We start from the raw sequence: 20004 nt of genomic DNA, 5'->3' as shown, positions 1-20004 counted from the left end.
CTGGTACCGATACCGACACCACCTCCTGCTCCTTCCGCCCTCAGCACTGCCCCGGCCCTGGCCGCAAGCCCCGAGCCGCTTCATAATATGGTGGAGGGAAGGGTAGGCCGGGCCGGGCCGGGCCAGGGGAAGCAATGCGGACACAGAGTAACAGAATTACGTTAGAAAAGGCCTCCGAGATCATCGAGTCCAACCTGTGACCGATCTGCTCTTAGACAACTAGACCGTGGCACAAAGTGTCGTTTCTTGAACGCCTCCAGGGATGGTGACTCCACCACCTCCCTGGGCAGTCCAGTCCAATGTTGACAACCCTTTCAGAGAAGAAGTTTCTCCCGATGTTAAACCTGAACCTTCCCTGGCACAGCTGGAGGCCATTTCCTCTCGTCCTGTTGTCCACAAAAATGAGATTCGTTAGCCAGTGTGCAGCAAGCCATTAATAACACACTGCAGACAACACTGTCACTAGTTGCTGGCAGAAGGGTCTGCCCCCGTCTGGCTACAACCTCCTTTCAGGTAGTTGTAGAGAGCTCTAAGGTCACCCCCAAGGCTTCTCTTCTCCAGGCACCCCAGTTACCTCAGCCTCTCCTCATAGGATTTACCCCGTAGACCTGTCACGAAACACCTGCCGCTCGCCCTCAGTGCTCTCTGGTGGTCCCTGTACTGAGTGGGCTTCAGGGGCTCAGAAACCTGTAGCAGAGGCACTGGGGCACCCTGGCATCAGCAGCAGCTGTTCAGCTGGGGGAGAGGGCACAACTGCCAGTCCCAGGAATGTGCCATAGTCTTATGTTACCTGCAACACAACCCCCTCTGATCCCATAATTTGAAGGGACACCTCTAACATTATTGGTTATTTTCACAAGCTTGCGAGCATAGCCTGCTTGCTTTCTGGGTTAAATTACACAACAGCAGCTCCCTCTGTTCAGCCTGCCAAACCCTCGCAGTACCTGTAATACCTTTCCTCAGGGAACGCCTGAGTTTATGTAGATGAAATAGAATGTTTCCAATATTTAAGGCATTCTGAAAATTCACCTGAATACCCCAGGCACATTGCTGTTCTGGGGCTACTTGCTTTGCTTCTTTTGAAGACTGAGTCAAAAAGCATTTCAAAGATGAGATTATATTTACACAACATTGATAAAAGACAAGAAGAAGATACAAAAATCAATTATCTGATCTGCAGTTTTAGTATCTGAAATGGATCCAGCACTGTAAGCTTTCGAACGTCCATAAAACCTCTCTAATTCACATCTGTAGATTCTGTCTCTATTCCTTTCACAGCATTACTCTTTTAGAAACTCTTAGATAATGCCTTTTAAAAGGCTGCAACCTTTTCCAGATATCTCAAAACCATTGCATCTTTTCTGATCGCTGGCTGTGGTACTGCAATTTCATGTCATCATCGGTGGAAGCCTCACAATTTCAGTCACGTCTAACTTGATTCTGTAGCTGCAGAGTTGTAGTTACGCTAATAACTTCCAGAAGTATAACAGAAGTATAGCCAGAAATCACTAGTCAATAGCTGATCATTCCCATTAGCAGTAGCAAAGGTTTCTCTGTGAGTCCTTTTCCTTACAGTGGAAGATGGAAGACATCCATTTTGGAGCTTCTTGCAGTAGTAGATCATAGAATCAATCCTTAGGAAAAGGGACTAGAGGTGGGCCAAAATGTTTTACATACTACTTGGACAGATGCAACCAAGGTGGGAGATAACAACTCCATTGTAAGACTCCTCCAGATTTGTGGAGATCAACTCACTTTGTCATTCCATCAAGTTTCTTGCAGTGTGCAGATACAGAGGTGTCTGATCTGGATCAAGCACCGAACAGAAGCAATACAGTTTTATGTATCTTCTGTTGTGCACTGGCTCATGATTCCCACAAGGAAGTCCTTGTACTAGGATGAGGGCCACCCTTGGATAAAGGACAGCCTTTTGAAGCTGAATACAAGCAAGACAGTGGACAAATAAAACATGTTGAGGATTTTAAACTCAAGGACAGTGTTGAAAAAAAATGGTTATAAACTGTGTGAAATAAGTGCTCTCTGGAAATTAAAAGTTAGGAATGAAACTTCATTTAAGGAGTGAGCTTCAGGAATATCTTGTCCATAGGCATAATGGGGATAAACGGAGGTATTTCAAAGTCACTCTCACCAGGAGTAGTTTGTGACAACAACAGACCGGCTCAGGATTCTTGCCCTTCTCCTGGTTGGCTGCAGTGTGACACCCCTGTATGCAAATGCACCTTGCAGTGGTCCATTAGCACAGAACCCGGTCTGTCATGTGTGCTATGTGTGTGTTTGTGTGTGAACCTGGGACACAAGCACATTAAGCCTTGGTCTAGTTTCCTAGGAAATACTAAATAAACTTAAGGTTTCTCTGACTTGCCTTGGAGGTGCTCATGACTTAGTTGTCATAGCTTCTTTAAAAGATTGGCTAAACACAGTGATGATGAGGACTGTGGTTGACACCGCCGATTCCTAGAGGCTTTCTCAAACCGATATTGTTCACCCATCCAGGAGACAAAAATTCTTTGCTGTCGAGTGGAAACCTTGAAATTAACTCCTTTCACAACTGGAGATGACTGAAAATCACACCTGCTTCTTTCTGCAGTGTGAGACACTTTTTTTTGTAATCTCCTCTATATTGAGCAGCAACTGTTAAAAAAAAATTAAAAACCTCTCGCTAGCCCCTTAAAAATGGTCTCCCAATAAAAACTACTAAATTTCAATATGCTTGGGTATGTTAGTCATGATTGCAATATAAGAAGACTTCTGTGGTACTCCTACATTACTGTTTCCTAATCAATTTATTTGCTTTAATCAAGACAATTTTTTTACTCTTCAGTGCCATATGTACTTCCTGAGGACTGCATATAGGCACAGAGTTGCAGATATGTGTGCTCTCAAGTTTGAAAAAGTAGAGTTTCTAATGTTACTGATGAATGTGGCCAACAAGTCTTCTAATGGTGGGATTTTTTAGGCTGGTAGTATTGAGTCGTTAATGGCTTAATCAATGAGATTGTGAAGATCAACAAAAGCTCTTTAATTTGAAGCTACAGCCTGTACTGCTTGTTTTCAATCATTATATTTTTTTTCCACATAACAAATGCTAGGTGGTTCTCTGGGGGGAATTTCTGATTCCAGACAGGAGGGCAGCCACCAGGAGAATTACCACATCGTTAGTCTTCTCTTTCATATCGCTGCAATGGAATATCACTTGCAAAGTTCATCAGAGATTGCTAACAATCTTCTGTCCCTTATGTGAACTCATCAAGAACACTTGACAGCCCTCTGAAATCTTGATTCATAAAACAGCCTTCGGATTTCCCAGATATCCTTATTGCATAATTAGTTTTAAATTAGAGGTAACCTATGGGTATTTCTGTAAGGATTTTATTCCAGAAACGTGTGCTTTTAAAATATCACTTTAATGGCAAATCTTGCAATTTAAATCCTACTTCTAAAAGGTTGCAATTGAAGATACTGCAGAACTTTATTTTTATTTTTAAAAAAACGAACCACATACGCTGTTAGGCTTCCAGGCTATTTTTAGGTGGTTTCTATAAAAAGATTTTTTAGGAGATAGTAGATGAGGTCTACCCCCTCCCTGACACATGATGTTCTGTGAGTCTATTCTTAGCAGCATGTTCTGACAGATCACAACTTTCTGGTAGGGAGATAGGAATTGCTTAAGGAGAGCTCAGAAGTATGACTGCACACTTCTCCAGCATGTCTGGAGATGGGTTATTAATAACTGCCAACGGCCTGGCTTGCTTCAGCAGGCTGTAGACAGAGGAGGGGGAGTTGCTCAGTCTGCACTGGCTCAGCAGAAAGGAGGTTGTTCTCTGTTACCTGTGGAGATACTGTGGAGGTGCTAATGGTGAGTTCCAGACCTCTGGGACTTCATGTCTTTGAAAATCTGGCAAGTTTGGTTTCTAGGTTGGTCTCTCACTGAAGATAAACCATTAACCTGCTCTTACTCAGTCACAAGCTTCTCCAGGAAATGCTCTAACTGATCAGACTTTTGCAATAGTTAGGCAACAAACACCATGTAGTAATGAGGTCAGGACTATGTTGGTTGCCTCTGTTTTAGAAGAAAAAATTTATAAATCAGAGATGGCATCTGGACTGGTTTTGTGTGAGCAGTTGCACACACACACACACACACACACACACACACAGCCCTTCTGAGAAACAGAAACTGAGACCTGGGTGTTCTAGCTCTTTTGCTGCAGTGGCATATTCAGGAAATTGTTACTCAATGAAATTATTCACGCTAGATTATTGGCAAACTCAATATAATACTTTTTTTTTCATAGAAACAAATGTTTCAAAATCTGCCTAGGAAAAAGCATTTTATTTCCTTTATTTCCTTTTAAATCTGTAGTAGAAAAGGTACTATACAATTGTACCTTGAAGTGGAACTGAATTTGTGAACGGATGGAGTTTTTTTATTGCAAAGGTTGTGTCTTAACAATGGAGATGGATGGGCCTCCACTCCTGAAATAAGATATCTTAATCTCTGTGAGGTTATCCTGTAAATGTAGGCATCAAATTTTTAATGAGACATTGTAGTTTGTGGTGGGGGGCTTAGACTAGGGAATTAGGATTTTCTTGGAAATCTCAAACCATGACATAGTTTAGTTAAGGTCTTAATTCTCAAGTCTTCTCAAGTGATGTTGTAGACAGATTTCTATGTTTTAAGTCAGTCTGTAAACACCCAGAGTAAACATCAAGGCTTATGTCACCAAGGCCATCTTAATTCTTTAGCATATCTCACGTCATCTTGTACATCTTGTTACTGGTAAGGAGGGAAGCTGCAACTGTAAATAACTGAGTAGTCATATGCAGCCTAAATAATTTGTGTTTCTGTTGATTACCATAGTTCAATTAAATTTTATGCCTCTATTCAAGCAGCCACTTCATGAAAAAAATCTAAAGTTATTTGCCACAGTGAAGGCGCCTAATCACAGCATCCCATTTTGATGTTCTAAGTTGGTAAAACATATAACTAGTGGGGTGGGTTTTTTTGCCCAGTACAGTTTCACTTAGCTCTGCCATTTAGGATAACTCAGAAATTGTCCAGTGACACTTTAAATTAGTGCTAAGTGAAAAACACTGCACTTCTGTGCCTCAGTTTCCCCATTTGTACATAGGGATCACAGCAACTCTTGTAAAATACTCTGGGGATTAGTGAACGTTTTTAATATAAAATCTAGATGTTACTGTGAGAATTCATTCATACACATATACATACATCTGGTTTTTGCTGTAGAACAGATTTTCTGCAATACTTGACAAAAATAGAGAAATGCTTTTATGCACAAATAAAGAATCCGGAGTCTGAAATAGAGTTGTAATTCAGTAAGACTTCTATAAGATTGCAAAGAGGGATAGGAGGAGGAAGTGAGATAGTCAGTCACAGGCTCAATCGGCCTGGGTGCACCCACGAAGTGAGTAACTCCATGACAGCAAAAGCTGTCACAGGAAGATGGTCAGCAGCTGTATTGAATTGTTCTGGGAGTATTAATTGCCTAATTGCAATTACTTCTTTACCTTTCCGCCTACAGTGCCATGATAGAGCACTTTGTTGGTGAATAAGCTGGTTGCCTAACTATTCTCAGAACCACTGTAATCCCAGAACAATGTGATGATCATGGATTTGTGGGAGGAGTATTGTTCTCTCCATCCTGGCCTTCACAGAGGTGTGGTGGGACAGGATCAGCTCAGCCAACAGAACAGGTCACTGCTGAGGAAGGGGGTAATCCTACATCTACCACCTCCCACTCTGTTTCCTGCTGCTCCTCTTGTGCCAGCTCCCATGCCCCAGTGAGCTGGTCAGAAAGGTAACATAGCCAAAGAAACCCCAAACCAAACAAACTCCTGTACTCCAACAGACCCATATGAATGGCAGAAGGGGATCAGGAATATAAGGCAGGGAAAGACGGCAGGAGCTCAGTGTTGTCTGCGGCTTCTCCAAAAGGCTAAGAGGCATCCAAAGATGTGTTAATAACTCATGTGTACTACAAAGGGCAATTTCACTCCCACTTGTGTTACTTTTTGTTGTCAATGGTGCTTGCCAGACCCCCTGTAAGCCAAACCAATTCGCTGATACAGCAGAAGACCAGACTAAAGGGCTGGTTTTCAGCCAAGTTAGTGCATTGCATCAGCTCAAAAGAACAGTGGGGGAAATGCTGTGCGAGAGAAAGGAGGGTGGAACCAGTGAGATGGGAAAGGGAAGTAAGAAGACCTCTTTTTAACAGATTGACTCAGCTGTTTGGTATAACTTGACCTCAAATATGTGGTTTCACACTATCCCTAATGCAGGGAATTATAGACAGCCCCTTTCTTACCCCCTCAGGTATGAGTTCTTGTACATTTGCTTGTGCTTCACCTGCATAGCTGTGTGACTGCCTGTGGTTCACAGCAGCTCACTGCTCATCCAGGAACTATTTGTGCTTTTGATCAGCTCACCTTGGGTGAGATCATGGTGAGAGCTGAGGGAGCAGTGGTGTGTGGCAGATGAGAAGGGCAGAAGCCCTCTTTAGCAGTAATGTAAATACAAAGTGATGTAACCTTGACACACACTCAGTAACCACTGTGGAGGCAGGCCTAGGCTGTAGGAACGAACTGTCATTTGAATGGGGACTACAGGTGACAGCAATCTGACTGAACATTGTACCTAAATTTCCTCTGAAATGCAAATATAAATGTTGCTTTATAAAACCAACCAGTAGCGTGACAATACCACTTTTCTAAAAAGAACCTGCATCTTCAGGCATTCTGAACTCTGAAGCAAAGCATCAGGGAACAGCAAGAGTAGCACTGCTCGCTCAGGGCAGGTGAGCCAGAAGCCAAGGGCACCCCAAGGTGAGCCGAGCAGTGACTTCAGTGAGGAGCAGCCCCAGGCACCCCAAGGTGAGCCGAGCAGTGACTTCAGTGAGGAGCAGCCCCACTGCGCCAGAGGCCAGTGAGCAGAACAGTTTGTTTACTGCAGCGGGGCCTGTCGATGGTCCAGGGATCATCAGGCAGGACACAGGAACGGGCTGGGTCTGAAGCTGGTTCAGGAGCCCCAGACAGTCAGGCAGGCACAGCTGAGGTGCAGCTCAGGAAGGACTCTACCCAGGCTCATAGGAGGGTGAGGGTGCATGCCCCTGTTTAGGCTGTCACAGCAATTACCATCTATTTGTGCACTCAGTGCCTTGACATAAAGCTCTGTCTTCAAAATAGTATCTAACAAAGCCTTTACCAACCATCCAGAGTCCTGTCTTATATCCTGGAACTGTTTGTCAGCATATATCTGAGAAAATACAGCATATGACATTTCCAGATTTGCTCACATTCTGGCTGATGTGCAGGATTTATTTCAGGATATTAAGGGAGCAAACAGTTAGCAATCACCAGTGCTAAAAGAGCATCAGACAGAATTCCAGGCAATGAGTCTAAGGAAAGATTTGAATTTATTTAAACCAACATATAGTATCTAAATCTTTCAGCCTAGCAAAAGAAAAATACCAGGTTGAGTCAGGAAGGGCAACTGTCTAAATGAGGATGTGTGACTTCATTAATTACAGTACTTGGGATGAAAAAAGTATTTTTTCCATCAAATCTTTATTTTACATGAACAAAAAAAAAAGGGATTGCTGAAATAATCTGGAAGTTTTGACAAACTACACTTGTAGCACTGTGGACATCTAGTTTTTTGCATCTACTTTTTCTTCTCTCCTTTTCTCCTCTCTGTCCTCCCTCCCATGCCCTCCAAGAAACTTTACAATTTTTAGGTGTTTTTGGTGGCACTGTCTTATTTTTAATCGTACGTTTGAAAAACTCTGTGGGTAAAGAATCCCTGTACCATACTGCTCAAAATAAATAATCTGGCAGAGAAGAATAAATACATTTTAACAACGACATTGCACTCCAGAACAGGAGTGATGAAGTACTGATCTATCCAGGGAAGCAGAAAGCAAAAGCATGCTAAGCTGGATCACCTGCGGTGCTTCTCCAAGGAAATCTTCCAAGACACATGCCAAATGGAGGATATGCACACAGAGCGATGCAGGCTGTGGTCCAGAACACAGTTACGGTGGCAGTAATGGATGAGTGGAAAATCCTGAAGGACAGGCGTGGACACTGGAAGGTCATTGGGTTGGTAAGGCACCTGGAGGATTCAAGAATTCTATGGGGTGTGGCTAGCTTGAGGAGAAAAGTCTCTCCTGGCACTTACATGCCTTGTTCCAGCCCTGATTCAGAGGATTAAGTTGTCTCCTTTGGGAATTTGAGAATGCTACAAAAGAAGGACAATTTTTACTATAGCTTCTCTTGGAAGATATCCCTTGGAAGACAGGAAACGCAAAGAAGCAAAGTCTATAGCCAGTATTCTGGAGGAGCTTGTTTGGATGGCTTTTCCAGCACTGATATGGATACTCAAGGATCTCTGCAGCAGTCCTTGTAGGAGCTGGAATGACTTAGGGAACAACCTAAATCTTTGTAGATATGACAACAGAAATCAATGCTTTTGTTTACTGCTATCTCCTGAGCAAGTGGCCTTCAAAAGCCTTTTCCTAAGAGGAGCCAGAAGGAGAGGTGTAATGAAAACTGCAACTTTCCCAGGATGTGACAGCCACTTGTGCAACGAAAGATGTCAAAACATAATAAGCCAGATTGACTTGCTTCAATTTCAGCAAGTCTTCAGACTGAAGCAAGGTTCCTGGTGTACAACACTAGAAAAGGGACACTGAATGAGCATGTATTTGAGCCAACTGTGCTCTACTCTGTTGGTGCTTCTCACAGACTTTCAAGAAACTGAGTGGCATTTTACTCACATTGAACGTAAAAACAGCTTTGGCTCATGTTTTCTTCCACTTATGCCAGTCTTTTAATGCACAGTATTCTGGCAGAAGTGTAAAAGGAAAAAAAAAAAAGAAAAAAAAAGAGGCGAAGGCAGAAAAAAAGAAAAAGAAGTAATTCAACAAGCACTGTAACAAAATACTGTTTCTAATTACTTTTCTCTTGAGGGTATGGCCCAGTGAAGATTCTTTCATGTCTGATAAAGTATTGATGTCATGGAGTCTTTCTCCTAGTGGGACTACCAGCGACGGTTTTTTTCCTTTTGTCTTCCTACTTTCATAAAATTCACAAGGAATTGCTGACTTTCCTTGATAGCAGTAGGGTGAAGGGGGAAGGCACATCAATCTTCTGACACATGCTTCAGGTTCATAAGCACTGTATAATAATATAAATGCTTAAATGGTAGCATGCAGAACATGTTTGTACTATCTGTGATTGTTTCAGCAATTACAAAGTCCAGATTTGCTGCTGGCAGAGAACTTTACATTTCACCGGAATATACAGAAATTATGTCCTCTTTAAAAACAAGTCCTGTTTTAAACCAGGAGAAAACACTTGACAGGGAATCATGTACACATGGTCCTACTCCTGTACTCCTAGCCTGCTGAGTAACCTGTGGGAGATTAGTTCATCTTTCTGTGCTTTTATTTCCTGCCAATAATGATGCACAGCCCTACTATGCAGCTGTAGTAATGTCCTCCTGTGCCTGTGTGATAACTACAGTCCAATGTCTAAAATATTTATATTTCTGCTGAAAAAGAAGGATGTTCACTAACAAGGTGTTATTAAGAGAAGTATCACAGAATCACAGAATTGTTAGGGTTGGTTGGAAGGGACCTCCGGAGATCATCCAGTCCAACCTCCACCAAGGCAAGATCACCTGGAGCAGGTGACACAGGGATGTGTCCAGATGGGTTTTGAAAGTCTTCAGAGAGGGAAATTCCATGACCTCCCTGGGCAGCCTGTTCCAGTGCACTGCCACCCTCAATGTAAAGAAGTTCTTCCTCATGTTGAGGTGAAACTTCTTGTGTTTTAGTTTATGGCCATCACTCCTTGTCCTGTCTCTGAAAAGAGTCTGGCACCATCCTCTTGACACCCGTTTTTGAGATATTTGTATGTATTGATGAGTTCCCCTTTCAGTCTTCTCTTCTCTAGGCTAAACAGGCCCAGATCACACAGTCTCTCCTCATAAGAGAGACGCTCCAGACCCTTCATCATCTCTGCGGCCTCCGCTGGACCCTGCCCACTAGCTCGTTGTCTTTTCTTGTACTGATGTTCTAAGATACCTTTGTGACGTGTTTGGCGACAGTGACAGAATCTAAGGGAAAGGAGGGGCAGAGGTTTCCCACCGACAGCGCGCGGACCGGCTCCGTGCCGGGCGATGCTGGCACACGCGGATCCCGCCGTCCTACACTTCCCGGCGCCCCGCGCGCAGGGCGGTGCCAGCGGAAGCGCGGCGCGGATCCTTCCGGCCGTGCGCGCGCGCCGAGCGGAGGCGCGCCCCGAGCCTGCACCGACGAGACAAGATGGCCGGGCTGCCCCGCAGGATCATCAAGGTACCGCCGCCCGCCCGCCCGCGCCGCCGCCGCGCTCCGCCCCGCCCCGCCGCGGGCTCCGGGCGTGCCGGACTGGGGTCCCGCGCGGCGGGCAGCGCCGCGCCGGGCCTGGCGCCGCTTCCGGTGTCCGGGAGTCGGGCCGCGCCGGGGCAGGGCCGCCTCCCCGGCCTCCCCCTGCCCCTGCCGGGCGAGGGGCGACCCGCCGCCGCCGCATCCGCTCCCTTCGCCGCTCTTCTCGCTGCCGCGGGGGCTCCCGAGCGCTGTGTCCCGCGCGGGCGGCGGGAACGGGCGGGCACTCCTGGGCCCGCGTCCATCGCGGGCATTGCCCGCCCCGCGGCCCCGGCCCTGCCGACCGCGGGGCCCGGGGCTCGAAAGGCACCGGGAGCACCCGCCCACCCTCCTCTGCCTCCCTGCAGTTCCTCAGCGGCGACCCCCGCCCAGCCCCGGTCGCCGGCACAGCTCCCGCGTTGCTCGGGTCGGGGCAGGGCGGCGGCGCCGCGCTCGGGTTCCTCCTGTGCGCTGAGGGACGAGCCGCAGCGAGTAGTTAAACCTGGGCTTAAGCTGTCTGTGAGTCGGGACATCCGCGCCACTGCACGCTGGGTCAGCCCCGTCAGTACGGCGTGCGCTCGGAGCTGTCGGCCCGTGCGGTGTTAACGTGCCGCGCTGGGGGTTCAGTGTCGTGTTTCGGCTTTGATTTACCGAGCTTTGTAAGGGTTCTCAGCTTTGGGGCACTTCCAGCTGACCCTCCGAATTTAGTTTCAGCTTAAGACTGGAATGATTTGGAGTCACTCAGCGGGGATACAGGTAGCTGCATGGCAAGCTATCCAAAGGCAGCTCGGTCTTGTAGCTAGCGTGGCTGATTGTGCTGGGCTGCTGTCTCCTGGTCAGTTTGCAGTGATGTGAATTAAAGCCCTCAAATGGGTGATCATTCTCTACAAAAGTTATTTAGTGATTCCAGTAAGGTTCGTTTGCCCTCGCAGGAAACGACAGCATCCTCATCATCTATTGAAATGAACGGATGTTCATTTATAGCACTGCAAAGCTCTCTTGGTTGAGCACGCAACGTTGGCAACCATTGTAAAACACATAAATGTAGAATATGTTAAATAGTGGATGAAAAAAACCCCTATATTGTCTCTTAAGAAGTCAAATTGTCGTGTAGGTGATAGAGAAGATGAGGTAAAAGAAGTAGTGTTCCTCTGGTGTGAAACAGACTAAACCATGATTACTGCTCAGAACTGTAAGCAGTAAAAGTAAAGAAGACAAATCTTACAGATTAAATTTGATGCTCATCCAGCTGCTCGAGTGTGCAGCATGCTAAGCTGAATGTATTTCAGGTGTGAGAAGGAGCACTGATTCGTAATTCGGTGGAACTGGTATTTATCACAGAGTTGCAGTAAGAGCTCAGTCATGAGGCTGGTGTTTGTATTAAATTTTTCGGATTGCTCTTGACAATTCCTCGGAATATAGAAGTGCACCAGTTTGTAAGCTGATGCATAAATTTCATTCTTGGCACTTTTGTGTCTTTCATGCTTTTCTAGAAAAAAACCTGGTACAATTTACACAACTCACTTCAAAGACGTGTGATGGTGTGGGAATGTTTCTTTTCCTCCTGGAGAGGAAAGTTGGAGGGCAAAAGAGAGACCTAGAAACTCCAGATTTTCTTTGGAGGATCCCCCTTAGACATTTTTTTGGGATTATTATCTATTACAGGGTGGTCTGTATTGTGGATTGAGTATTTCCATGCATGCATTATCAGTTGTCTGCAGCCAGTCTAGAGCTCTTAAATCTCGGATCGGCTGTGTTAGATGGCCAGCTCTACAGCTCCTTCACTGTGTATGCATTGGGTTGCCAGAGGTGCATATGGTCCAGGACTTGAATCTGACTAGCTACTACAGCCTCAAAAATGTGCAAAGTCATATTTTGAAATATCACAGCTGCAGAGGTGCAGACACAGAAATACACCTGCTTGAGACATCAGGAGTCTTGAGTGAGAATTGTTTTGACCTTTCCTATCGTGTCAGTTTTGACGTTAGTGTTAAATTTCCTATTCCTTTTACCTTAAAGGGAGGGGGAGGGATTGAACTTAGTCACTAGTGAGAATTGGAAAGATTGGGAAAGGAGATGGAAGAGAGCAAAATAGGAAAGAGCTGTAGAAAGGTAAAATGGCTCCAATAAAGAAAATTAGATGTTTTTGTTATGCACAGTAATAAATTTTATGATTAATAAATGGCTTAGGTTACTGTTAGGAAAGACCATCTCCCTTTGCTCCACATGCACCCTTTGTGTTGTCATCCAGGGGAGACTGTGGATGGCTGATTGGGGATAGGGGAGCATATTTGGACTGTAGGGTCTAGCTGGCTGCTCCAAATGCAGTTGGCATTCCTTGTCTTGACCGACTGCTGGCAGATGGCCTGGCTCTCAGGTTGACTAGCAGCCCTATACTCCTCAGCCTGCGTCTTTGCTATGCGCAGGCTGTCATCTATCCCAGTAGGAGAGCAGTAGCTTTCCTTGTCTCTGCAAGAACTTTATTTATATTTCCCATACTTTCATCAAATTCAGTGAAGAGGTGACACTATGTATGTTGCAAAGCAGTTGTTGCAGAAGATACAGAATTATTCCTGATCTACTGTCCTCAGATTACTTAGAAACAGAGACTTTAATAAAATGTGTGGGGGAATGACCTGTAAGCTCAAGAGATGACTTGCTTTAGAGTTATGACAGTGTTAGCACATCACAAATGGTGAGTAGAAAACGTTGATGTAGTTTTGGATCTCCAGAGATATAATCAGAATTGGAAAACCTGTCTTGTGAATAGAGAAGAGGTATTTTTGTTTTCTTCAGTAGTTCAAAACCAGGGGTCTTATGAGAATCACCTTGCCAAAAAAAATCTATTAATATAAGATAAAAGCGGTATGGCACATTTACATAGATATGTGGTTTTGATGCTGTAAACTTTTTTCCCCAGAGTGACTGTTTCCAGTATTTAAAGGTGAGCCTTTGCAACAGACAATAAATAAGCTCAGTGCTTTTTACTTTCAAGCACTTATTACATCAATTCTTTCCCATGTTGCAAAGTCACGTACCTCCAGTTGAGTAAGGAATTGAATTGTGTCTGAGTTTTTTTCTTGGCTGACATTCAATCCACCTCGTTGCTGTGTCAAGTGCAGTCAGTATATCTGAATGGGATGGGCAATGCTGCCTCATATAATCTTTTAATTTTTTTTCCCTGCTGTTTTCTTCGCTGCAGTGATCTCATAATTCATGATTTCATGTCCAGGTCTATGTATTGACTGTATAGCCAGTTGTTGGTAGCCTTTGTGTTACAATCACTGCTCCTATCATGAAGTAACCGTCTGAAGGACTATCTGAGACTTCTTCAGATTTTTTTCTTGTTAATAAATTTATCAGTGTTAAATTACAGAGGCTTGGATTTCCTTCTCTGCATGATAGTGTGGTGTTGTCTGAGCTACTTGTTCCTTGCTATTTACTGTGAGAAGCTATTTCCATATGGCTGCCAGTGAACTCCTGCTTGCAGTATTTTTTGAGACTCTGGGAACACTTGGACTGCTAGTTACAAAATGCTGCCTCAAAATGTAAAATTTCTGGGAAGTTTTATGGAGATTCTCTCAGTGTGTGTGGCAATAGGCACCTACAGCATTGTATATTAGAGCTCAATGTAATCAGCTTTATAAGTTTGGGGTTTTTAAAATATAAATCAGATATTTAGGCCACAACTGAAACTTTCTGGAAGTTCTTAAAAAGTATTACTGGCAACCAACTTGAAGTTTCTTACTTTGTCTTGAAAGCTGTGGGCTTCTGAGGCATATACTTCTGTCTCCACATGAAAATTTAAATCACCTCTGCTTTTTGATAACTGAAATTTCCGACCACTTTTTTTTTGTTTCCTCAATAAAAAAATTAAATAAAAAAGACTTGAGGTAAACTTAATACCTTTTTGTGGTATTTTCTGTTTTTTTGGTTGGTGATTAGGCACAGAAAACATTACTTTTGGACAGTGCTGTTCCTTGACATTTGTCAGAGAAGCTTGGTCTTTGTGATGTCTTTTTGCATCTTGTATGCTGTTTGAATCTTGTGGGCAACTTCAAATTTGATAGAAGAGTGAAAATTTTTGGAATTTTAGGAGGTGGTTTTGTACTGTTCTTCTTAAAACCACTTTCCTTCTGCCCCCCGCAACAAATGTAGGAATGTGGGAAGATAATACATATGCTGTTTTGCAACTCTCATTGAGACTTCTTGCCAGGTGACTAGTATGGCATACGCTGGCTGTGATAGTGGAAGGGTATTTAGGCAGGTATTGGAAGCCTGAAGCTTGGCAGGACAGATCCTTTGTGCAGATGTGGGAGGGAGGCTGAGAAGAAGACTCAGGTCCAGAGGATAAGAAAACTTTCAAGTCAGGTCAAGGTACCAGTTTTAAAAAGAAAATGTAGAGTCTTAGTAACAAATCCTAAAGAGGACACTGATAACTTTTTACAACCTTTTCCTTAAAGAAACTTTTAGTAGACACTGTAGAATAAAAACTGAGGAAAAACCAAGTAAATAATCCAGCTAGAGGCAGTAACGTTGCTTGGACCCTCTTGTATAATACTTGAGCAACTTTGAGGCACAAACTTATAGTACACCAGGGTTTTTAAGTACTGATGCTAATGGATTTTTATTGCTTTGCATACAATTGTTTTATACTGTATTTATCTGTTATGTTTAGAGGGCTTTCAGAGTATCATCAAAATTTGTTGTGTGTAATAGTACAGAACAAAACCACATTTTTGTAGTTACATGTGACTGGTGGATTAATAGTGAGAAGCAAGTGGCAAATTTTGCCATAGATGGTGTGGTGGGTTGACCCCGGCTGGACACCAAGTGCCCACCAAAGCTGTTCTGTTACAGCCCTGCTCAGCTGAGCAGGGGAAAGAAAATATAACCAAAGGCTACTGGGTCAAGAGAAGCACAGGGAGGGATCACTCGCCCATTACAGTCATGGGCAAAACAGACTCGGGGAAGTTAATATCATTTATTACCAATCAAATCTGAGTAGGGTAATGAGAAATAAAACCTAAATCTTAAAACACCTTCCCCACCCCACTCTTCTTCCTGGGGTCAACTTAATTCCTCATTTTCCTCTCCTTCTCCACTGTGAGGTGGATGGAAATGGGGGTTATGCTCAATTCATGACGTTGTCTCTGTTGCTCCTTCCTTCTCAGGGGCAGGACTCCCTGCTCCAGGATGGGGCCCCTCCATGAACTTCTTCAACATGAGTCCTTCCCATGGGCTACAGTTCTTCATAAACTCCTCCAGTGTGGGTCCTTTCCACAGGGTGCAGGCTGCTTCAGTATGGGTCCTCCACTGGGTCACAAGTCCTACCAGCAAACCTGCTCCAACGTGGATTCCTCTCTCCACAGGTCCTGCCAGGAGCGTGCTCCACTGCAGGCGTCCGATGGGGTCGCAGTCTCCTTTGGGCACATCCACCTGCTCTGGCAGGGGGTCCTCTGTGGGCTGCAGGGGGGACAGCCTGCCTCGGGAATCTCTGCTCCAGCACCTGGAGCACCTCCTCCCTCAACTTCTGCACTGACCTTGATGTCTGCAGAGTTGTTGCTCTCACATATTCACTCCTCTCTTTGACTGCTCCTGCCCAGGTTGTTGTTTTTATGTTACCCCAGAGGTGCTGCCACCATTGCTGGTGGGCACAGCCTTGGCCAGCAGCAGGTCCATCTTGCAATGGTTGCCATTGGCTCTGTTGGACATAGAGGAGGCTTCTAGCAGCTTCTCACAGAAGCCACCTCATTGCACCCCCGCCCCCTGCCACTAGCAGAACCTTGCCACGCCAACCCAGGACAGATGGCATTTGGACAGAAGCTCTGTATGAATTATTGTTTGTTTTAACCATACTTTGATAATTGAATCTACAGTGTGTATTAATGCAAACCTCCAATGCACATGTGCTCCATAAATATAAGTGCAGGAATGGTTTACACTATCAGCTTAGTGAATTTAATTATGCCTCACTTTACTATAGCTGGAGATGCACCATGAAAAGCTTGATCTGTGCTAGTACATGGATAATCCTCTAGGAATTTGCATAGGATCTGAGATTCACAGTTCTGAAATCATGTAATCTGTTGTGGAAAATTCAGGAATGTGGTCGTTCTCAGGGGAGAGTGATGCTGACCTTAAAATGCTCCCCTTCATGTTACTGTTTGGCCACAAAGTCTTCTTCCAAGAGTGGGTAGATTCTGGATTATTATTTTTTTTTCTTGTGCGAAGGCACAGTTACCTGGAGTACACTTGTTTTCATCTCACTGCAGGTGGCTTTGCACTGGTTAACAGCGCGTGGGGATGGGAGCTGGAGAGCCAGAAGTCTGTGAAGGAAGATGGTGAGCAATCCAGAGCTCACGGTGCTTGCTTAGCACACCTGTAGTTTCAATTTGCTGACAATTGTCCATAGATTGAGTACTAGTTAAGGTTTTCTTACTGTTTTGTGGGGAGGGGATGTAGATACAGTCGGGGCTGGTGGTAGGGTCGGGGAACCTGCAGAGTGGTAGAAGCATTAATGTACAAGAGACATTAGCCCAGTAATGAGTTCAGGAAGCGGGGGCATGTGGAATGCTGACACTTGGGGATTATATGGCAAGGAATAGAATTCATGTGGAGGCCAGCTATTGGGAACCACAAGTGCAACCTTCTATTTATGATGTCTGACCTTTGCTTTACAGTCTGATGGGCTTTGCTGCTAATTCTTTCTTTTTTTTTTTTTTTTCCTAAAAGATAGATGTTATTTTTAGAAGATTTTCTTCAATGAAGTTGTTTTGCAGTGATAAAATTTTAATGTAAACATTCTGAAATCTCTTTGACAATTTGACATCTGCTTAGGTAACCAATTTATTTTCAGTAATGCTGGTTACAGCCAGATCTTTACATAATTGTAGCTAATGAATTGATAGACCCTGGAGGAATTTGTGCCAAAATGTGATGTAATGTTATACTAAGTTTTGAATTAAGTCTCTGTAGTTTTCTGAGGCGGTTTATCACTATATGTAGAAGACAGTTTTGACTGATAAGTTTCACTTTTTCCTACTGCCTCCCCCTCAAAAATCGAAGCAAAAGCATGCATACTTTTTTACCTTCTTATGTGCAATTTGTCACTTCTTGGTGCAGGAGATCAATGTGATCTTCCCCCTTATCGCACTGTGACAGAACAGGAAAGAATTGTCATTGGCAAGTAGTTATAACTTGTCCATGTGCCAATATACTGCTTTAAGTTTAGCCCTATGCAGCTAAAGCTTTTATTGATTTCATACCCCAAAATTAATCTGGACTATTGGGTGTAGTTGGAAGATAATGGCACTGGTAGCTGGTGAGGTTTTCCTACCTTTAGAATAAAAATATGAAGCAAATGTATACTGTACATAGTCTGAATTGAAATGCTGAAGTTGGTTGCTGTACTGGTTTTTTGCAGAGACCTGGCACAAGATGGAGAGGTTACTACCTAGTGAAGTTAGATTAACTATAAATTCTCTTAGTCTGTGGTTTGTTCTTCTAGCAGCTTTCCAGTACCTAAAGTAGGCCTACAAAAGAACCAGAGGAGGACTTTTTACAAGGACATATAGGGATAGGACAAGGGGGAATGGCTTCAAACTGAAAGAGAGTAGGTTTAGATTAGATGTTAAGAAGAAATTCTTTACTGTGATGGTGGTGAGGCAGTGGAACAGGTTGCCCAGTGAAGTGGTGGATGCCTCATCCCTGGAAGTATTCAAGGCCAGGTTGGATGGAGCCCTGAGCAATATGGTCTAGTGGAAGGTGTCCCTGCCCATGAGAGGGGAATTGGAGTAGATGATCTTTAAGTTCCCTTCCAACCCAGACCGTTCTATGATTCTGATTCATGTTGAAAAGCCTTACTGTATGAACAGATGTAGCTTGGACTGTGGTGGCACAAAAGTTGTTATGCTGATGAGGTGAACTTAGACTGAGGAACCTATTTGGCTCAGAACTCTGCAGTAAAGGTTATTTCTTAAGCCAAATCAGTTCTGTGATCTCATCTGTTACTTGACTTTGTAAATGCCTGGGCTAATGATGGGTGTTTATGGAAGGGTGACTGTACAAATAAGCACTGCTGCTGAGGAGTTAGAGCTTCCCATTTGGGCAAACTTGTGCATTTTGTGAAGAAGGGAAGTGGTGGAGATAGTTACAGGTGTGAGTGAAGTTGATCAAGAAGGACGAAGAACTGAAATGGTGGGGAGAAAAGCAATGTGACTCAATTGTAAACTCAGCAGCTGAAACCAATGAAGAATGAAACAAAGGACTTCCACTCTCAGTGACTAAAAATTTCTGCAACTCAGATGTAATTTTTTTAATTTTTAAAAAAAATCTCTTTTTGTACTGGTGGTGTCTTTTCATCTGTTTCAGAAATCTTCCTGGAGGATTTGGCAGGAAATGTCTGATTTCCCCTGGAAGCAAATATTGACGTGATTGATGAGCAATCAGTTAAACTGAAACATCTCTCTTTTTCCCCATCACATATTCTCCCACATAAATTGTTATGTGTGGTACCCTCCAAGTGATAAGTGTTATCATTTCAAGTGTAGCAGAAAATGGAGCTAGTGGTTTTCATTTGAAGTCTGTCATCTCTGTCTCAAAAACTCCTAATTTGTAATATCATTTACAGAGCCTGAAGCTGTATATGACATCCTCTCTAAAAGTGGTTCTGGATACACCAGTTCAAGCACATCCCAGATTAAAAGTTACCAGGTGGTTTATGCTGTGGTGGGTTGACCTTGGCCAGATGCCCACCCAGTGACACTCTCTATCCCCCTCAACCAGGCAGGGGGAGAAAATAAGATGGAAAAGCTCATGGGTCAAAACAAAGACAGGGAGATAGTTTACTGATTACCATCATGGCAAAACAGACTCAACTTGGGGAAAATTAATTAATTTGCTTCCAAGGAAGATAGAATTGGATGATGAAAAACAAGGACAAAATTGAAACAACTTTGCACCCCTTTTCCAATACTCAGCTTTAGTCCTTCACTTCTGACTTCCCAACTGCCCTATCCCTTGTGAATGCAGGGGAATGGGGGTTTGTGGTCAGTCCACAACAGCTCCTCTCTGTTCTTTCTTCCTTGTGATGCTTTTCATGTGACCCGTGGGCTGCAGTGCGGGTATCCGTTCCAATCTGGTCCTTCACGGGCTACAGGCAGTCTCTGCTCTGGTGCTTGGAGCTCTTTCTTACCTTCCTTCTCTGGCCTTCGTGCTCACACTAGTTTTTCCCAGGTGTACCACCAGCTTGGCTAATGGATTCAGCCACGTCCTGTGGCAGGTTTATTGGAGCTGGCTCTGTCTGGCATGGTGTAGCTCCTGGCCTCTCCCCTCAGAGGTCACCCCTGGAAGCCTTCTCGTTGCGAACACCTTGACAACTACACCCTGTACATGTGCTCAGATGGGGTTATGCACTTTAATTAGATCATACCAGGTACAAGTTTTATGGCCAAAAAAAGTGAGGTAAGCTGATTCGGATTTCTTTCAATCCGGATGCCTTTTTCATTTTACCAGTAACTTTTATTTTAGACCATTTTGGGACTATTCATACAGT

General features: G+C 44.0%; 1 protein-coding gene across 1 annotated transcript in view; it reads left to right on the top strand.

The window, feature by feature from the left end:
- The first annotated feature begins 262 nt into the window (after positions 1 to 262).
- The window catches only part of UBE2N (ubiquitin conjugating enzyme E2 N), a 30455-nt gene continuing 10713 nt past the window's right edge, over positions 263 to 20004 (top strand). Inside the window, exons 1-2 of the mRNA XM_051784650.1 lie at positions 263 to 410; positions 10168 to 10400. Coding sequence (XP_051640610.1) covers positions 263 to 410; positions 10168 to 10400 — 381 coding nt within the window. The remainder of the gene's footprint in view (positions 411 to 10167; positions 10401 to 20004) is intronic.

The sequence above is a fragment of the Manacus candei genome, unplaced genomic scaffold, assembly GCF_025592945.1.
Source record: "Manacus candei isolate 608988 ecotype Guabito, Panama unplaced genomic scaffold, ASM2559294v1 h1tg000018l, whole genome shotgun sequence".
NCBI lineage: Eukaryota > Metazoa > Chordata > Aves > Passeriformes > Pipridae > Manacus > Manacus candei.
Note: the sequence above shows the minus strand (reverse complement) of the source record. Positions and strands in the feature narration are given on the sequence as shown.